Source organism: Oryzias melastigma, linkage group LG7 (genome assembly GCF_002922805.2).
Source record: "Oryzias melastigma strain HK-1 linkage group LG7, ASM292280v2, whole genome shotgun sequence".
In the NCBI taxonomy this organism is placed as follows: domain Eukaryota; kingdom Metazoa; phylum Chordata; class Actinopteri; order Beloniformes; family Adrianichthyidae; genus Oryzias; species Oryzias melastigma.
In genome coordinates, this window is record NC_050518.1 from 27,644,241 (window position 1) to 27,666,146 (window position 21,906).

A 21,906-nucleotide genomic window follows, 5' to 3' on the forward strand; every position below is an offset into this window, starting at 1 on the left:
TACAATAAAAAAAAGAAACAACCAATAAAAAAGGAATAGGCAGAAGCTTATCAAGCTTATTCAATGCCTTTCCTTGAAAACTAAACAAAATATGCTGATCAACAAAGAAACAAATATGAAAGAAAAAACAACTTACAAATACAAGTTACATATTTATGTTGTAATCATTCAAACATTTACGTTTTAAACTGCAAAAGTGAAGAACTTAATTTTAATTCATCACTCAATTGATTCCATAATTTTACTCCAAGAACTGAAACACATCTCATCTTAGCATTGGTACGAGCTTTAACCTGTTCAAAACAATAAAGACCTCTTAAATTATACTTACTAACCCTCAAAGTAAATAGCTTCTGTATGTTTTTTGAAGCCAAATTATGTTTTACTCTATATACAATTTCTAATACCTTGACGTAAATAATTTCCTTTAATTTTAAACTATTATTCAGATAAAATAAAGAATTTGTTGGCTCACAATATCCTGCTCTGTTGACTATTCTTATAGCCTTTTTTTGTAGTTTAACCAATGATTCAATAATAATTTTCCCTGCATTTCCCCAGATCTCTGCACAATATGAGAAATACGGAACGACAAATGAACAATAAACAAGAAACAAACTCTTTTTGTTCAAGGCATCATGGATTTTAAACAGAATACCGATGGATCTAGAGACTTTGTGTTTTATATAATTTACATGAGATTTCCAAGATAATTTATCATCAATTATTACTCCCAAGAACTTTATTTCTTTAACACATTGGATTTCTACCTTATTTAAATATAATTTAACATTTTCAACCTTTCTATTTCCAGAAAATATCATAAATTTGGTTTTGTTTTCATTCAGAGATAACTTGTTATAATCAAACCATTTTTTAACCAAATTAAATTCCTGTTCGACAACATTCAACAACTCAACAATATTTTGTCCCGAACAAAACATATTAGTGTCATCAGCAAACATAATGAATTTCAACTTTTTTGACATCAAAAAAATATCATTAATGTAAATTGAAAACAACTTTGGTCCGAGAACAGAACCTTGAGGGAGTCCACAAAAAATATTTTCTAAATCAGAATCTGTATTGTTAATGGATACATATTGAACCCGATTTTCCAAATAACTTCTCAGCCAATGATGTGTTTTACCCCGAAGTCCATAATACTCACATTTTTGTAACAGAAGGGAGTGATCAATGGTATCAAATGCTTTGCTTAAATCAACAAAAACAGCTATTGTGTTCAGTTTTTGATCAATGGCAGTCGCAACATTCTCCACAAACTCCATCACAGCATGTGCAGTTGAGCAGTTACTCCTGAAACCATTCTGGCTCTCATTTAATAAATCATATTTACTCAAAAAAGCATAAAGTCTAACTGCAAAGAGTTTCTCCAAAATTTTAGAAAACTGTGGTAGCAGTGAAACTGGTCTGTAGTTTGATACGGTTTCCTTATTACCATTTTTATGAATCGGAACCACCTTTGCTACTTTCATCAAGTCTGGAACAACACCACTTTTGAAATTGGTCCCATCCAGCAGCTGAGCAAACGGGTCAGAGCTGAACGCCTCATGTGGTGGATATATTTTGCTGTTATAATTAAAGGTTATTAACTTTTGGACACATTAAGTGTATATTTGTATAAACCCCTTCTGTATTTTAGGCTAATCTTTATTTATATTAATTGTTTTTGCATACATTTCTTGTTGGACTGGATGGAAAAGAGAAGAGAGAAGGAGAGATTGGGATGTTAGAGATGGAGGATATTGGTACAAAAAGGGGTAAAAAGTTTTTTCTTCTTTCTTACATTTTAATTTTATTTCATATTCTTTTAGTTTCTTTTCCAACTTCATCTTGCATCTTAAAGTCATAAAAACACTGAGCTGAGCTGTTAGTCCAACTCCAATCATCTATGGATTTATTTTCAAAGTGTTCCCAGTGGTCTTTCTTTATAATGATTATGGTGTTTTTAGCCAAAATCTAAAAAGCTTTGTCGTTTTCTTGGACCTAGTTTCTGCAGAGGAGCAGGAGTTCATTAGAAATTCACCAAAAATGCAATTATCATCAGAGTTGATCCAGAAAAATGAAGGGAAGGAAGGACATGTTCGAGCAGCAGTTGGGAGACCAGTCCAAGGTGTAGTAAAACCCAAACTTCTGCTTCTGTAGCGACTCCTAAATATTGAAGCCCATCTTTGAACACCTGCAGAGCCGTGTGTGACTGAAGAGGCGTAAAAGCTTTTCTGAATGCAGCATTGAGGGAGCCGAGGAGGTGTGCTGAAGCAGGAACGACATGTGGGCTGTTCACCGCTCGTGTGTGTAAATGGAGATGCACTCGCAATGAATGCTGCAGGTTCAGAACCATGTAAACATCATTTGATTCAGCACTGTTACCATGGCAGCTGGATATGTTTTATTCCCTGCTGTAAGCAAGATAAGAGAATGAATAACCTTAAAGTGGGACTTCCAGTTTTTACACACAACAGTGACATTCAGAATCCACACGCTGGAGCTGATCCTGAGGTGTGAAAGCGTCCTCCAAAAGGCAAAGAAAGAAAAGTCAAGAGCAAAGGGTTAATAGCTTGATCTCGGGAAACAACATTTCTGTTTTGCGCTTGGCTTGTTTATCTTTTTCTAAACTTTATTGTACACTTTCACAAACATTTTTAAATTGAAAGGTTGATTCTTAGATCAAGATGCATCAGAAAATCTTTGAAAAGATTCAGGGATTTAAAACGTCGATTCTCTAAATGTCAACTTCATGTTGGCCAGTCACAAAAGATAGGGATCTTAAAAGTAAATTTGAAGTGCACAGAAATAAGAAACTATGTTTCTGAGTGAGAAATCTGAGTGCATTCCAGGGTTTTCTGGGAAACTACGTTGTCTTCATGTAAATAACATTCTTTAAGAAAAGCAAAAAGAACATTGAACTCAATTTTATTGCCAAGAAAATGTGTCTGGAACATTTGTCTGATCCTGAAAATCTGATCCTTACTGATCCAGAAAAACCCTAACTCTCAGAAAAGTCAGTCACTGTGAGGCTCCTGGGGAGGATGTGATGTCTGATCATGTTTGTGCTGCATTTGCTCTACAAAACATGAGCTGAACATTAAAACCTTCATTCACCATACAAATAGGACAGCTGACATTCCTGCTGCATCCCAAGATGCTTAGGAGATGAGGAAATGACATCTGTACTTTCCTCTGGATTTTCTGGACCTGTAACGTCCTCAGATCTCATTTAACTTTTAATTAGGAACATATTTCTAAATTATTGTGGACTTACCAAAATATCTTTTGGGAGTTGAACATTATGTTCTCCTTCTTTGGAATTTCTTTAGAACTTGGCAGAGTTTCCTTAAATGTTGAATCTAAACTGGACCTAAAATAAAAAATAAGAAGTCTGCAGATACTCTGTTTGTCTCTTCTATTGATTTTTATCCCCCAGCTTTTTGGCTTGTACATTTTTTGTTTATTTTCTCATTTTCTGCATTCTGTCTGCTGTTTTGGTTTCCTTCTCAAGATGGTTCCGTTTGCCGGGTAAATATTGGGAGAATACTGGATGCTGGAAGAGCAAAGCTGAGAAGATCAGCAGCTGAGGAAAGGCTGCGGGCGTCATGGATCAGATGGTTGCTTTATGCTAATATTTTCCGGCAGTGTTCTTGAGTTTTGGATGTCTAAAGGTGGAAAGAAAAACTCTAAAATGAGAAGAGTCAATAAAAGAGAAAGAAAGGAAATGTTAAATTTGAGATCATAATAAGATTTTAAACCACAAAGGATAAGCTTTATTAACGGAGGAAAAAGCGAAATCTGAGTAAAACAAGAAGAATGTCCACCTAATACTACAGTCACACCAAATGAGATTCCCATCTGCTGCTTCTCTTCGGACGCACATCAACTTCACTGCTTCGTACTTGTCCAAAATGTTCTCCTTTATCGTTACATGAAAACACTGACTGTATATGTTAATGTCTCATATACAGTCTTGATAGACATGGACAGTGTTGAGAGATCAGTTTCATTTATTCATTTATTTATTTTAAAGATCTCTACAAAGGTGTTGGAAATCCCGTCTCCATGTCCAAGTTAATGAGATCAGTCTGAGATTCTCCCGTTACGGTGATCTTCACCGTCTACTGCAGGAGCTGCATCTGAATTATGGCGCTTTCAGCAGTACTTCTGTCCCTCTGTAACCCAGTTGGCCATGTGTTATCCCAAATGAGTTCGAGGAGGGAAAAACAATAAGAATAAAATTAGAGGACCTTATGATTATTGTCTACAGTGGCCAGCACAGCTCACATAAAGGAAAAATCCACAATACAACAACAAAAGCTTAAGCACGATGACAAAAGCCACAACACAATGGAAATGACTACTCAAGGAAGAGTTGTAGTAAAGCAGCTGCAGTGCCACCTACAGGACAACAGTCACTTTGAAGATTTTCAGTCAGGGTTCAGACCTCACCATAGCACTGAAACTGCACTGGTCAGGGTTACTAATGACTTGACTTCAGAAAAGGGACTAATCTCTATCCTGGTCCTGTTAGACCTCAGCACAGCCTTTGATACAATCGACCACAGCATCTTACTCCAGAGACTAGAGCATGACATAGGGATTAGGGGATCTGCCCTCCAGTGGTTTGAATCCTATTTATCTGATAGATACCAGTTTGTTAATGTAAATGGACAGTCCTCTAATTGTACTCTAGTTAGCTATGGAGTCCCACAGGGCTCAGTTCTAGGGCCCATTCTGTTCACGCTTTATATGCTACCCTAACCCCTCGCTTACACTGCCAGCGTCACGGCTCAGTTGCGTGCGCCGTAGTCTTTTCGTAACATTAAAAGTGCGAGAGAAACTTCCACTGCAGGCGTTCACGTCCTGCGTCTGCGGACTGACCTCTGCGTTGCTGTGAATCCTTTTCGTTTGGTTCAAATTTTGACGGACGCCGCAGCTGATCGTCATCACTTTCTGTGAAGTTGGGGCTATTCACGGCTTAAACCGGAAACCACGCGAGCGAATTTAAAGTGCATCCGGTAAATTTTCAAAATAAAACGAACTTTCCGCTGAACTCGCCGGTTTCAGTGTATCGTAAACATTACGTAATTTCGGGTTACTTAAAGTGTGTTGCAGCACAGCGTTGTCAGTCATAACCATGAACAACGAGAAGCTCATCATAGAGATCCAGCACTACTCTGTCTGGGCTGAACTTTCACAGGCTGTGGCTGGAGCAGCAGCCAGTGTAAGCCATCGGCTGTAGTTAGTCCACTCCCCCGACGCAACAAAGCGTTGACGCTAGCTGTGTAAGCCTGGGGTTAGGAAACATAATCAGGAATCACAGCATTCATTTTCACCGTTATGCAGATGATGCACAGTTTTATTCATCCATTAAACCAGACCACAATGACCACATTTAGAAACTGAATTCATGCATCAGAGGCATTAAGACATGGATGACAATTAATTACCTCCTCCTAAACCCAGAAAAAACTGAGATCATGATACTGGGTCCTAAACACCTGAGAGATGCTCTCTTAGATCAGATAGTCTCCCTGGATGGCGTAAACATTGCCTCCAAATCTACAGTCAGAAACTTGGGGGTTTTATTTGACCAGGATTTATCATTTAAGGCTCACATATTAAAACGGACACCTGCCGCCGATGATGGCGGCTGCTCCATTCGCAGCCTGGGAAACAGCCTGGCAAACAGAGAGCTGCTGTCCACGATCGCTGCAGTCGCTGGCAACTTCCAGTTGCCGCCGTGATTGCAGCAGCCGGGGGCTCTCTGTTTACCGGGGTGCGATTGGAGAGGCTGCCATCGCGGGCGGGGGTTCTGTGTTTTCTGGGCAGCAAACCGCCGCCCAGCATAGCGACCTCCACTGCCCTGGGATGGGTAGCCTGGGCGGCGGCGTGTGCTAGCTCAGCCAGACACTGGGTGGTGATGTTTGCTTGCTCTGCCAGACCCCGGGCAGATGGAGCTTTCCAGCGGCCGCGGTACTCCAGCTCCACGGCTATGATGTTTTTGTTTCAAATCAAGATGATAAGAAAAAGAACGCAATGGTTAGTCAAAAGAATAACAAAAAGATCCCCCCAGTTTTATTTGTATTTATGCTCTCTTGGGTTCATGCTTAAAGTTTCAAGCAGCGCCAATAGCTTGAAACTAAAGGAAACTTGTCTTGTCCATTGTGAATCGTTTCTGTTGTGTTGTGACTTTTGTCGTTGTGTTGTGCCTTCTGTCGTAGGACTTCGACTTCTGTCGTAGTACTTTGGCTTTTGTGGTAGTACTTCAGCATTTGTCGTAGTACTTCGGCTTTTGTCATTGTGTTGTGGCTTTTGCATTTATTTGAGCCGTGTTGGCCACCATAATTGTCTCCATACAAACAAGAAAAATATAATAAAGTTCAGGAGGAGAACCATCAGATTTTCCAGATTTTTGTTGGTTTTGAACACAGCCAAAGCTGAGTCCATGACTGACTGATATTTGAACACTGCACATCAGAATTTTTTTGCTAGGCCGCCCAAACCGCTTAGCTGATAGACCTTTCACTCCATACCCGAAGCTTAAATCACGCCATGGGACCTCTGACCGTGTTTGTTCTTTGACTTGACGCTGAAACTGGTGGCCTCTACTGCACAAATCAGTTTCAGTATGAACCTAGTTTAAGACTGCAAGATTTGGGGTTTGAATTCCCTGTTTTTTCATGTCAAAAACTCAAAAAATGGGGCTGAAAGCCCAGGTACTTGACTTGGAATTAAGGGCTATGTTAAGATGTTGAACCACCAATTAGTTCTTGAGAGTTTACGACTAACGAGACTTTACAGACGACTTATATTTCATCCATTTGTTTGGAATATTTTACAATACAAGAAATCATGTCAAATATGTAGTATCATGTTCTTTTGTTTATTTTCTAATCAATCTGTGAAACTATATACTCCATAGATTTGATATATTTGTTTTTTAAATCAATTTTACTGCTAAAATTGGCCAGATTAAACCAATCAACATCTACATATAAGGTCATAAATGTATATCTTATATCTATAACAGAGACATGATTCTTTTGTTTTTTTGTCAAATGTTTTCAGAACTTGGAGAGATATGAAGAAAGCAAAGAGAAGTTCCATCAAGCTGCCTCCATAACAGAAGCCAACATCAGGTGAGACACACTACTATATCTAACACTGATTTAGTCAGGGATGGACAGGCTTTTTCTAAGGTGCTTCAGGAAGTCTTCACTTTATCAGGAAGTTCCAGCGTTAAAACTTTTCCAGAGAACTGTGTGACAAACACTTGAATCTACTCCAACACGTATTTCCTAGTTTTAACAATCACAAACCAATTTGTAGCTACAAAAGCGAGGAGTTATTATACCCCGCAGGCTCTCTCTCACACACCCCCACACCCCCACCCACGCTCACTTAATTGAATGCCCGTAGCACTCTAATAAATAGCATAAGATAGTAATCTTATACTTTTTTGAAGCTGTAAAAGCATATATTCTCTGGAGCAAGCTGACTTATGTGATAAACGTTTTAATTGGCTGCTTTAATTAAGCCAAATTCAACAATAGCCTCTCTCCCCATCCTGACTTTTCACTGTGGACTTTATATGAGGAAAAAGATGCTCAGTTACAGAGTTATGGATACACAGATGCAGCTGGGATTTAAAACAACATATTCTATGAGACTCCTCTGGAAGACAGAAAAATACATATGATGACCGCTTAGATTTTTCTTGTGCATGTAATATTTTATTTAAAAAAATATTTTTTTCTTGTTTAATTTGTTTATTTGCTTCTATTATTAAAATATGTATTTAAATGAGATTATGATTTTATTTACCAGTATTATGATTTTGTTTGCACATATCCATATGGATGAAATAGTATTTACATGTTTTTTTGGAGCAAGTAGAGAGAAGACCACACTGGTTTAAAAAAAAATAAAACATAAACTCTCTTTTGCTTTGAAGGTTAAACTAAGACAAATGTGGAAATCTTTGCTGTGACGGTTTCTTTTGAACTTTTTCCTCTGATGTCTCTGTTGGCTTTGATCTGATTATTCACCATAAGTGTACCACATTTCACTGTTATCTTTTGAATATAAATAAACTGGGATTGAAGTGATGGATTTTTAAAATTGATTTGCTATAAAGTATTTTTTTTTGTTTGTTGAAAGATAAATTTGTGGGGGATTTTAGACTGGACACATGTGGTCCGCTTTAAAGTGAATCAGTTTGTTTCCCCCAATAATCCAGAACAAACTTTCAGTCTGAATACACCCAAGTGGACTCTGGTCTGGGACCAGGAACTGCTTTTGGACGTTTTTTTGAGGTGGTCTTTAGTCAAGTGGTTTTGTTTACAAGCTTGAACAGAAACAGAAATGCACTGTTGACGGCGGTCTGAACACAGACCAAACACAAGTTCCAGGATTTGATCCGAACCAAATTAAGCAGACTCTGTCTGGACCAATGGACTTTACCAGTCTGAATACACCCTAACATTTACTGAATCCTACAAGCTTTTTTCTTTTATTTTTTTTTTTACTCCAAACTTTATAGAAAAAGCATTCTGTTACTCTTTGGTTTTAAGGTTACTCTGAGAATTGAAGTTTCATTCAAGAATAATCTACTTTAATCAGAAAATTTTATATGATAGTAATTATAATTTAACACACTCTTCTTCTATGTTTTTAGATGAACCATAGTTAATTTATTTTGGATTACACCAGTGCTGAGTTTTTTTTCATGTTGAATGAACTAGTTTATCAAAAGGAACAGACTCTAGTGCAGACTTGGGCTGGGTGATATGGCTATAAAGTAAAATTTCTGATACATATGTTTTTCTTTTACTTTTTTGTACACCAGGTTTGATTTCCGACTTTAACCCCCCACCCCCACCCCCCTTTCATGAATGAAAACTTTTAATTATATTTGGGTTTGTTGGAAGTTGGCCTGAACACAAACTGCAACTAAACACAAGCTGTAAAAATGCTTGTGAAAGAAAGCTACAGGTGCTTTGTGAGCTTCCTCAAGCTCGAGCATCTCTATAGAGAAACACCTTTTGCACTGGACAGTCTGTGTTTCAGGTGTCTAAAACAAATGTGATATTCTGCCTTTTTTGGTATCAATAGCCTTCAAACAGATTTTGCAGCGTGCTATTTGTTGTCCAAGTCTGAATTCACAAAACCAAACCAGATCCATAGACCTGAAGAAGCAGTTCCTGTTTTGAGGAATGAGCTCCTCTTTGCTGGCTGCTATTTTAACGTCTGCTTGTAACGATAAACAGGCAGGCTGACCGAAGTCCGAACAGCGGAAGCCCAACAAAGTACAGTGATGGGAAAATAAAATCCATATTTTCCAAAAACTAAATCTTCTTAAACAATAAATTTAAATTTAGCGATTAAATCGCTTTATTGCTCAGCCTTAGTTCAGACCAAACATTCTTGGTTTGGGCTTTAAGTTGTTGCCTATAAAAAAGCAAAACACCTTTTTCAGAGGCTGGCAGCAAAGATTTGATTATCCAGAATAGGTAGAGAGGTTTGAAGGGATGGTGTCCCATTTTTCAATCGTCAGACTTTGAATAAAACTCACCATGGCTGTTGTTGTGTTTTAAAGTGAGTGAAATTTCCCTCAGTGCAGCTGCTGTAAAATTAGATATGGGTTTAATCGAGAGCCCCCTCAGGCTCTGCTGTCCATGTTACCCTGTGTTTGTACAAGTATGCGCTGATATGTGAGTGAAAGTGCGCGTGGTGGTAATCCTCGGTTTAATCCCGGTAGTAAATATTGAGATGTACCTGCAGCGCTGTGGGGTTTGGGGATGAGAGTCTGCCTGTGAGTGCGCCTGCGTACCTGTGAGTGGATGGAGATAAGAGCAGAGTGTAAAACCTGTAGCACTTTGAAATGTCACAGCCGGTGGTCCACACTTTGGGGGGTTCACTCACTTTTCTAACACTACCCCTTTTTTCTCCTTTTTGTTAAAGCCGCCCATTTATTTTACTATTTGTTTGTGAAACTTCACTGTATGGAAGATTTATTAAAGTAAGTGTCAGTTTGAATAATTATTTTAAACTGTTCACATCTTGCTTCTAAGAAAACATAAATCTTTTCAGAATATAACTTATTATATTTGTAGTATTATTTTTACATTTAAATGTTAATATTTCTTATTTCTATGAAAGGCTGCATGGTAGTATAGAGGTTAGCAACTTGCCTCACTACTCCTGGTTCGAATCCCGTCTGGATGCTTTCTGTTTGGCATTTGCATGTTCACTTTGTGGGTTTTCTCCCTGGTTTCCTTTCCCACTGTCAGACCAAATTAAATCTGTAAGGAACACAACAAATTTTCAAAACCACATCATACGGTTCCATCCAGAGGAAACCCTTCGCATGCTACTGGCTTGAGTGCGGCTCTAACAAATTCTGCTGTGAGCACTTCCAACGGTCCAAAAAACATCTTGGATAGGGTTAGTGTGACGCTTGGACTTCAATCACAATGACAGCTCAGAGTGGCAGCTTAAATCTCATGTCCTACAAACTCAGATCATGACTGGATGCCACACCGAAAGCTGCATTGATGATCGTTTCAGGATTGAATCGTTGCCTTGTGAATCGTAATCAAATCATGAGGTACCCTAAGATTCCCACCTCCACTAGATTGTCCCTCAGGTGTGATGTGAGTGTGCATGATTGTGTGGCCCTGTGACAGATTGATGATCTATCCAGGGTCTCCCCTGCCTTTGCCTTAAAGCAGCAAGGATAGGCCCCAGAAACCTATGACCTTAAAAAGGATTGAGCGAGTATAGAAAATGGATAATTGGATGGATTTATTTCTGTTGAGTTTAGTTAATTTATTTTCTTGAAACAGATACAGCTGTTAGCCAAAATCAAAAACTCGCCCTAAGCTGCGGGCCGAACAGAATAAATATTTATTGAACGCACTAAAATAAAATCTTTAAAACTTTTTTAACATAAATATTAATAATAAAAACAGGCAGGAATATTATTCCTGAATAAATCAACTTAAACCTTAAATAACTTTCAATATTTTACTCTCCATAAAAATATATTTAGTCTAAATTATACAAATTAGAATTAAAGTTAACGTTAAAAGAAAAAACACTAAAATGTATTTACTTTAGTTTTAACAACTATAAATACCCAAAAGATTTTGATCTCCATAAAATATATCCCTGTTAAAATTTTCCAAATTTGAACATGCTGCTGAACAAAACAAACAAAGCCTGAAATAAAAATGTAATTTGTGCTTTTAGCAAAAACAAATCAAATCTTTTCTATGTGTCTTGTTGTCTGGCTACAATTAGCTTCCATAATCGTAGTGTTGCTTCAGTTTGTTACCAGCGCCAGAGAACATTGGGCCGTTAATAATATTAAAATAAAAAGATCCGGCCCCCGGGCCTCAACTTTTACACATCTGCTCTAATATATTTACGCCAACTGTACGTAATACATAAGAAATGACTGCACCCCAGTTAGTTTGGGTTTTGGTCCTCTAAGACAGTCAACGCTTTCTATATTTCTATTTTCTACTTTAAAATGGCCCAACAACAAATAAAAAAAATATTTTATGTTATATTTTACTCATGGAATCTTTGATTGTCAACTTCCTGTCTTATAAACAGCCTTTATGGCATTTTCTAAAATTGTTAACCAGCCAGTATCACTACAACAGGTTTCATATGTGCTCAGTACAAACCAAGAAGTCACAGAACCTCAACTTTTATTGATCTCATTTATTGACCCCAAAACTGTTATTAACTAACTCTATTGACATTTGGAACAACAAAATAAGATCAGATTGAAAGTCACATGTATAAAGGATCTTCACACTCACAGCCTCTTATAGTTAAGATGATGAGGTTTTTGGGATGCAGATGCTCTTGAAGGTTCCTGTTAAATCTGTTACTCTTCTGTTTCTCTGTTTTGTTCTACACTTCTCTTCTATTTACCCTCATTTCTTCTGTAATCTCGCAGCTTTCAGGTAACATTTGTCCTCCCTTCTTTTCAAAATAAGTTTTACAACCTTGTTCTCTTTTTGTTCAGTTGTCATGGACTTTTTTCCCCTTTTTTAATAGCATATTCCTGCTGCCTTATGCACAGGAGATATTTTTTATTAAAACACTACAGACCCTGTTTCTATTTAAACAGTACTGATCATTTTCTAGATGTGACAGCTTTCATGTTTGTGAGAAACAGAGTGAGATTCAGTTTGAACTGTAATATAGTTTGTCTACCACTAAAGAGAATTTCCATGAATTATTAAGTTGTTTACTGAATTACTGTTTTCCCTTATTTGTGTCAATTTGTCAAGTCTCTTTTCTACTAATGAATGCTGGTTTGCTTGCAAAGAATTGGCTTGAGCCAAGCAAATCATCAAATTCCTTCAATTGACTTTAAAAAGAAAGTATGAAAAACTTTATAAAACTATGACTCATAGTACTCAGTCATTTGACCTGCAGACCTGCCTCAAGGCCACAACAGCGTTCCAAGAAGCTGAGACTTCAGGTGGTTTCATTTAACAGATTCTAAAACATGCTAAATAAAAAATATGAAGAAAACTTTCGGGAAGATTTGGGTTCCCATTTTCAGCCCTTGTAAAGCAGCCAACATGAAGGATACTAGAGTGATCTTTACATTTTATTTACATTTTTAGTGATCTTTACATCTGCTTGATGAGAAGCGTCACTCCAAAAATTAATGTGAATAAAATAATATTGAAAGGAGCAAAAGGAAATACTTTCCAAAAAATACCTATGGAAATACAAAAGTAAAGAAAAAGAAAAAAAAGCAAGCATAAATTACATTAAAAAAAAACTGATAATAATAGGAACTACTATTAAATCACACGATATGCCATGTTTAAACTAACCATAACTATTCAGTATTGAATAATTAAACAAAACAGCATAAATCGATGGTAATGTAGAAAACAGGAAAAACAATCACATTGATCATACTAAAACTAAAAAAATAGTTTCACTTTGACTGTATGGTGAATTAATCAATTATTATATTAAAACATATATTGTTTAAAAAAAGACGTATATATATATATATATATATATAGTTATATTCCTGTAAATAAAAATAAATAACCTACATGTACTTGACAGTTAAAGAAGTACTTGATTTTTCATTCACTAACAAATGTCTATTTATAATATATACTATATGAACATTGTAAAAAGTGAAATATTGGATCAATTAACAAAAGCTCTGTAATTTGTTACTATTAAAAAATGTTAGTTTTTTATCAAATTAAAATTTTTAGTTTAGTAAACGATCACCTCAGAAGTTTAATTTGATGAAAAAAGTTCTACAAAGTCTCATCATCAGATTTTTAAATTGATAGAAGAACCTTTGTAGTGTGTTGGAGCGACTTGTTGACTGATGAAGTGATTTCTGTCTGGGATTTGAGGTTGTTTAGCCTCATTTTACCTGACAGGCTTCATTAATCTGCACAATTACAAACTGAAAGCAAACATGGGAGCCCTTTAGGTCCTAATCTATTTGGTCTGAAGGTGTGTGGGAAAACTCGCTTCTCAAGTATTAGTTCGAGGCTAAGACCAGCTCAGCAGATCCCCGAGTCCAGCTGTTCACACCCTAATTCAGCTGCACCAGCTGTCTGTTACAGTGCTGGTGAAACAAGCCTTAATAGCCATCCTTTGTCAGAGGAGTCAGTGCTGCTGCGATCATGCTCTGAAACCTCTGGAAACGTCAGCAAATCAAGTCCAGCTGCCGCAACGAAAGAAGAACCGCTCTCCACTCTGCGCTCTTCCTGTCCTGCCAGAAAGACGCCGCGTCTGCTTCTGTCAAATTACTCTGCTTCAAAGCAGCAGTCAAAGACGAGCTCGGCAGGCCTCAAGTCCTCGTGGATGAAAGAAACCGGCATGATTTTATAGCAGAAGGGAAACATCGTGGACATGTTTGTAAGAGGTTCTTCATTTCATAGATTAAAAGCATTCTCAAAGAAAAGTGTCGTAAATTATTGTATTTTTAGGCAATGTTCCATCTATTATGTACTTTAATAAAACAAATTGAAAGGAACAGATGGAACATTAATTCCATTACATCTTGAGTTTAGGGCTGTAACGATTAGTTGACTAATCGATGACTAATGGACTATTAAAATAGTTGACTAATGCATTAGTTAATTAGTCATTACTTTATATTTTATGGAGTCAGAGTGTAGTAAAGTTGAAAGTTATAATAATAATTATTATTATGGCATTATGCTAGCTTTTGTGGACTGTTTTGGCAACTATTGAGGTTTTTTAGGCTATTTTGGAGTTTAGCTAATATTTCAGCTACATACAAGCTGTTTTGGCTAATTTAGGATTTTTAAAAATTTTTTTAATTCTAATTTAGAGTTTTGCTAATATTTCAGCAGCGTTTTCAGCTATTAGCTTCAGCATTTTCAGCTATCAATATCAGCGTTTTTAGCTATCAATTTCAGCCTCTTCAGCCATCGTCACTAGCATCTTCAGCTGCCAAATTCAGCTTACAACATTCACACTAGCATTATCACAGGTAATGCTATATGTCTAGTTTTAGTTAGTTTAAAGCTAATGATTTTACATCCAGTTTGCCCACGACCCGATTAGTTGACTAATCGGAAAAATATACAGTGCTTAGTTGACTATTAAAATAATCGTTTGTGGCAGCACTAGTTGAATTTATACAATAAGAAAAGAAAATCCTGCTTTTTTTCTGTTTTTTGTTGCTTTTTCTACTAAAGACGAGTTTTTGGGGAATGAATGCTCCAGATAAATAACCATATTTTGACAAATAAAACTATTTTATTCATTTATTTATTTCAGTTAGGTTTTTACAAAGGAATGCAGTGTCTGATGCTGCCAAATGGCTACATTGATTATTGGCTTAAACATACCTTTCAAACATTTAAGATATTAGTAAATAAATGACCAATAAAAGTAGATAATTTTCAAAGTTAAGTACAGATACACTGAGTTACATGTGGTAGACATTCAGGTTTGTAATTTAGTGTAAATCTATAGTTTCTTGGTTTATAAAAAGATGCAAAATCAGCAAATTATTCCTCACAAGCTTTTTTATGAAGTTGAGAATCCTGAGAACTGGTGTACAAAGGATCCTCAATTACTGGCTGCTGGTGATGGGTAAGGAGGGATGGGAGAGGATGAGTGAAGGAGTGCACCAATACAAGATAGTGGAGAAGAGGATGTGTTCCCCCAGTCAATTGAAAAGCTGTCAAGGTGCAGGTGCATACAAGCTACAAGCTGCAGATAAGGAGGAAGTCTTTAGCTGTTTTCCTCTTCACCTCTTGTGCTCTTGCTCTTCTGTTATCATTCCTCCTTTTCTCTTCTCCACCGCCGCCGCGGTATTAATCAGAAGAGTAACGGTAAAATGGTCCGCTCAGGAATTCTAAACCTCTAACAAGTCAAGTCAATTCCTGCCTCACTAGATAAGAATGGATCTGTTTACCTCATTGTTTTATCTCACCGTTGGACCTGTCCAATAGTTTGAACATTGTGAATGTTTTATGCTGACTAGGTTTTTGGCTAATTGTAGAGGGTTTTTTATTATTATTTTAAGGGATTTTTCAGACAAAGTCAGCCTCTTTCTTTGCATTTTTTTGTTTACTAATTGCATTCCTAAATCAACACAATAAAATCTTATTTCCACAAAAGCGAGAAAAGCGGAAAAAGTTTATGGGTCCTTGAGTGCAGGTTTAAAGCTCTCTTAATGCATTATTTTATGGGATAAACTTAGTTGCAACCTAACAAGCAACAACAGAGTGCAAACATTTCCCATTTGACTGATAACATCGGGGTGCACGTAGGGTAGGGTACTGAAATTTAGTTCCAAGTAGGAAGCGTTATGATTTACGTGGTTCTACTGAAACCAAAAGAAGCTGCCGCAATCGGTTCCTCATTTTGGTACTTACGGTAATTTGAGTGAAAGTCTATTTCTCTTAGGACATGTCAGTCCCTTCTACTCTGTGTAGTACTTTGAAATTCTGGCCAATCCTTCTGCCTTTCCTGCGGTAGTGGGCTGGCCCATAAAAGACCATTGATGGAGCAAACGAAATTGGCACAGATTAGGAACCGAAATCAAAGACCACTTTAGCACCAGAACCAAATAAAACCAACCCTAGCTGCACAGTGGTATAGTGGCCTCACAGAAAAAAAGGTCCTTGTTCAAATCCCGACTTTTAGTTTGCATGATCTCCTCATCTATGCATGGAATTTCTCCAGCTTCCTCCCACAATCCAAAAAATTCATTGGTATCTTGAAATTGAATGTGAGTGTGTGTGGTCAACACATTCTCAACCTTTCAATCAATCAACCTTTATTTATAAAGCACTTTTCATTCCCCTGAGCCAGCTTATGCCCAACTCGTCATATATGGACGTATGGGTCAGGCCCACTCCGCATCCCTTTTTGGGTGTCCCCAACTGGCTTTTTTTGTTGACGTGCTGGCTATTCCCATTAAATCAACCTCCGGGCTGTGAACTGGTACTGGTCCGAATGCCGCTTGATACCGGGGCGCAGACGCTAATCGGGGGGTCCCCTACCCTCGGGACATGGACCGATACCCTAACCATATCCTAATACCACGTCCAGTACCGCGCCCCGTGGGTTGCAGACCGATGATTTAATGGGAACAGCCAGCACTGTTCCCATTAAACAGTGCTGGCTGTCCCTAACTTTGGAGTTGGGGACATCCAAGACCTCAAAAGGGGACGCGGAATGTGTAGGTGTGGTTTATGTGTTGCTGTGCTGCCCTACAATGGTCTGGCGAAGTGTCCAGGGTGATCCCGCTTTTGCCCTTCAGTAGTTGGGGCTCAAGCATTCCTATAAACAGGAATGAAAATGGATTGATTGAGGGTGGATGGATATTGAGAAACATTTTGATGTTTTTGGCACAAATAGGCACAACAGTCGAAAAAAGAAAACTGGTAGGAAAAGTCCCGAAACTGAACAATATATTTTTAGATATATTAGATGTATTTCAAACATATCTGACATGTTTTAATGGAGACGGTCTGTCTTCTTCACAGTAGTCACTGCAAGCGAAAAATCAAATCATTGACTTTGAAAAGGCAAAAGTCATCCGTCGTGAAGAAGACGGACATCGCAGACGGATCATGGAGGGAGTAGAGATCAGGAAGCCAGCGCAGACAACTATTAACCGAGATGAGGGGGCCTTCCTACTCTCCCACACTTGAAGCAACATTCTCCAGTGGGAGGCGGAGAATGTCTGCCAAACTTTGACAGATGACTCCACCTCGGTGACAATCAGCTGTTTACGCATATCATAGCTGACCACCTGGTGACAGCTCTGATGAAGAAGTAAAGTCTCAGTCGAGATTGGAGTTAAGATAATATTTTAGAAACGTGTAAATATTAGCTTAATATTAGTTAAGCTAATATTTTAGAAACGTGTTAGCTTTGTAGGCTAATTTGGCATCTACTGAGGTATTTTGGGCTACTTTGAAGTTAAGCTAATAATTTTGCAATGTCCTAGTTTTTTGGCTAGTTTGGCCTCTACTGAGGGTTTTTTGGATAATTTGGAGTTAAGCTAATATTTTAGCAACGTGTTAGCTTTTTTAACTAAGTTGTCATCTACTGAGGTTTTTTGGGCTAATTTGGAGTTAAGCTAATATTTTAGCAACATTAGGATTTTATTTCCATGAAATTCTTCAAACTCTTTGTGCACTTACAAGGAAAGTTAAGTATCAAAATGTTCAGTACTTTCATGAAATTTAGCAAATAGTATACATTTCTTCAGGATCTTCAGCAAACAGCTTCAGCATCTTTAGTGGCCACATTCAACAAAAAGCATTCACAAGCAATATTGCAAGTAATGCAACTTTTCTAGATGAAATTGTGTTAGAGCTTCACAAGAAGGACATTTTCCAAAAAAACATTTCTTTGAATTGTGGGTCATGACCTGTAGTCCAATGAGTTAAAAGATACTACCTTAATTTTAATAACAGCTGATACATTTAAATCTGATTTTCAGAGTCTCTCTTATGTAATCACACATGATGGGGATTGTCTCCCACAGAATTAATGCCTCAGTCATCTGAGTTCCACATCAATGTCAAAAAACTGACAATTTCACTGATTATTATCTTTATTATTTTTCATTTCAGCTGCCACCCTTCTTTTATCCCCCCTTGCAAATGCTGAACTGAAGGTGTTTGACATTAGAAATATCCGAGAGAACATTTCATTCCTGCACGCCTCGCTTTTGTTTCACAAGTGTCTCAAGCTAAATCACACGGGACAAGAAGCATCTACTTCATTAAAAATGAAAACATACTTTGGGTGTCAAGAAAGCTCAGCCTTAAACACTGTAAGGATATTTTGAGCGTCTCTCTTTTCATATAGTTTCCTTCAGAAAAGCTGGAGATCTCCGTCAGCATTTCTGTCTGCTGTTGTTATAACTATGTACTGGAAGCTTATATATAATTAATCAGTGATAAAATTATTGTCTTATTGTTTATGTCAAATTGCAAATCAAGTAGTTGGTCATTTTAAATATATCTGCACATGCATGTAGTCTGAGAACAAAGCTGTAAAGGTCTTTGATTGAATACTTATTTAAATTGCATGAGTTTTTTCTCATTTTTCTGTGAAATGCCAACAAGATTTTCTAATTAGTCCAGTTCTTTGTATTTGATGAGATGAACAAAACCCAAGCATCCAGAACCATTAAGGAAAGCACAAAAACTGGAAGGAAAGCGCAGCTTAAAGCAATAAAAGCATCTTCCTTATCGGTTTTGTAGCCTTCGCCAGAGGCTCTTGTTTTTTTAGGTTCATGTTTTTGTATTTTCAATTTTCCAATTTCTGTGCTTTCATTTCTTCTCTGCTTTTTGTTTGGCTAATCTGCGTTGTCTTGAATTCTGAGGCTGCCTCTGCATCCTCTGCTGGAGATTAAGAATAATAGACAGCGGCGTTAATTAAGCAACTAATCTGGTTGTTTGTTTTGTCATATTTCCTGCTCGGAGATGCGTGAACTCCCACAAAAATGGCTGCACGCTGACACATTAAAAAGCTTTTGAAGAAGACGCGTTAAAAGCAACAGTGCTCATCGTGGCTGGGTGGATTGTCAGGGATGCTACTGTACCAGCCGCCCCACCAGTGCCAACTCTCCCTGCTTTTATTTGTTTTCGTAAGCCTCTTCTGACAATCCTGTAGATTCAGACATCACATTTAGTTTGGGAAAGCATTTGGACAGAGCTTATAGGCTTCTGCTGCACCTCAACCAATTTTCTGCTTCAAGCGCCTTTAATAAACCTTGTAGTACTATCAGAAGCCTCCGACTTCTCTGATGAAGGCCATTTATTTCAAATTAAGAGGGAGTTCCTTATCTTCTGCTTCCTCAAACGGAGAGAAGATAACCATGGTTTGCTTTGGTGTCATACTGTCTATGTTGTTCTTTCTGCAACATAAAAGGGGGGCTGGGAGAGGAAGTGAGAAAAAAAAGGACGGCAGAGTTGGAGGGAAGATGAAGAGGAGGGTGGTTTGGCGAAACAACACAGTTGTGTTATACTTTTTTGTTTTAAAAGTGGGAGTTTCTTTTTAGATAACAAATGAAATGTCTTTGTTTGTAAGGTTTAAAAATTAGGCAGATTCTAACATTAATCTAAAAAAATAAGATGCTAATATATTAAGGCTACTATAGCAGTTACTTTAAGCATTTTATACGAATATATCATCTGACTTTAAACAAGGCTTGATGAAGCTTAATTCTATGCTGATGAATTACTTTCCATATAATGCTAAGAAAACAACACATCAGCTACAATCTTTAAGAACTGGCAAACTGTTGCATTCCATCAATCTACAGTGATCTAGATCAGGTGTGTCTAACTCAATCACAGTAGGGGCCAAAATCCAAAGCACACCTTATATCGTGGGCCGAACTGAATAAACTTTTATTGAACACTAAAACTGATTTTTTTAAACTTTAAAACTGTAACCTTTGAACATAATTATGAACTAGATATATATCATTACCTGCAATAATGCTAGTGTGAATGCTATAAGCTAAATTTGACTGCTGAAGATGCTACTGCTGGTAGCTGAAGATGCTGAAATTGATAGCTAAAAACACTGAAGCTGATAGGCATCTAAATTATTAGCTAAATGCCAAATTAGCCTAAAAACTTGCGTTGCGACAGACTGGCGACCTGTCCAGGGTGAACACCGCCATCGCTCATCAATAGCCGGGTTAGGCTTCCGTACCCCCGCGACCCCGAAAGGGACAAAACGGACAAGAAGATAAATGAATGAGCCTAAAAAACTTAAAAAAAAAAAAAAACTTAGCCAAAACAGCCAGCACGTAGGTGAAAAAATATCTAAACTTTAAAATAACCTAAAAAAACTGAAAAATGTCTAAAGCCAAAACAGCTAGCATGTAAATGTTAGCCTAACTCTAAAACAGCCTAAAAAACCTTAAAAAGAAAAGCCTAAATTAGCCAAAACAGCTAGCATGTTACCATATAAATATTAGCTAAACTCCAAAATAGTCTGAAAAAACTAGCAGAACACCAAATTGAAACAGATACAGCTGTTAGCCAAAATCAAAAACACAGCCTAAGCTGCGGGCCGAACAGAATAAAAATTTTATTGAACGCACTAAAACTTAATCTTTAAAACTTTAAAGCCGTAACTTTTTAACATAATCATGAAAAATAAAATGCAGGAATATTATTCTAGAATAAATCATCTTAAACCTTAAATAACTTTTAGTATTTTAATCTCCATAAAAATGTATTTTGTCTAAATTATACAAGTTAGAAATGAGCACAAGATAACGTCGGGCCATTAATAACAATAAAATAAGATGATCTGGAGGGCCAGATAGAATCACGCGGAGGGCCAGATGCGGTCCCTGACCTTTTTTTAGCCCACAAAATGGTTTAATGTCAGATAATACACTGCTCATAAAAATTAAAGGAACACTTTTTTTATTGGGCCTGGCATGAATTGAATTAAACCTGTCTGATAATTTTCTGGTTGGTTAATCAGCTGAGGGCCTCGTTAATCAATTTCAGCTGTATTGGTGTTCATGGAATTAACAACAGGTGCACTTCAGTGGCAACAATTAGAAAACCCTCCAAACAGGACTGGTGTTACATGTGGAGGTCATTTCAAGTTTCTCCCTCTTGATCTTTTTTGGCTGGTTTTCCACTCGTGCTGATTTTGACTTGATAATTATCTCTACTGGCAGTATGAGGCCATTCCTTAACCCTACAGAAGTTACACAGGTTATCCAACTTCTCCAGGATGGCACATCCACACGTGCTGCAGCAAGAAGGTTTAATGTGTCTCCCAGCACAATCTCCAGAACATGGAGGAGATTTCAGGAGACTGGTGGTTATTCTGGGAGAGCTGGACCGTAGAAGGTCCTCAACCCCTCAGCAGGACCCATACCTGCTCCTTTGTGCAAGGCGGAACAGGCTGAGCACTGCTAGTGTCCTACAGAATGACATCCAGAGGGCCACTGGTGTGAATGTCTCTACCCAAACAATCAGGAACAGACTTCATGAAGGTGGCCTGAGGGCCCCACGTCCTGTAGTGGGCCCTGTGCTCACTGCCCAGCACCGTGGAGCTCCACTGGCATTTGCTCAAGAACACCAGAGTCCGCCACTGGCGCCCTGTACTTTTCACAGACGAGAGCAGGTTCACCCTGAGCACCTGTGATAGACGGTCAATTATGTTCCGGTCCATTAGGCACCACCAGGTTGCTCCTCAGACTATACAACAGGTCAGGGATGCCCTCACACAGATCTGGGAGGAAAGGCCTCAAGACACCATCCATTGTCTCATTAGGAGCATGCCGCCACGTTGTCAAGCATGCATACAAGCTGGTGGGGGTCACACAAGATACTGAAA

General features: G+C 37.8%; 1 protein-coding gene across 3 annotated transcripts in view; it reads left to right on the forward strand.

The window, feature by feature from the left end:
• The window catches only part of chchd6a (coiled-coil-helix-coiled-coil-helix domain containing 6a), a 106,142-nt gene that overhangs the window by 46,479 nt on the left and 37,757 nt on the right, over positions 1 to 21,906 (forward strand). For all 3 annotated transcript variants that reach the window (XM_024293649.2, XM_024293651.2, XM_024293652.2), the window contains one exon: positions 7,084 to 7,154. In XM_024293649.2, the coding sequence (XP_024149417.1) occupies positions 7,084 to 7,154 (71 nt within the window). The remainder of the gene's footprint in view (positions 1 to 7,083; positions 7,155 to 21,906) is intronic.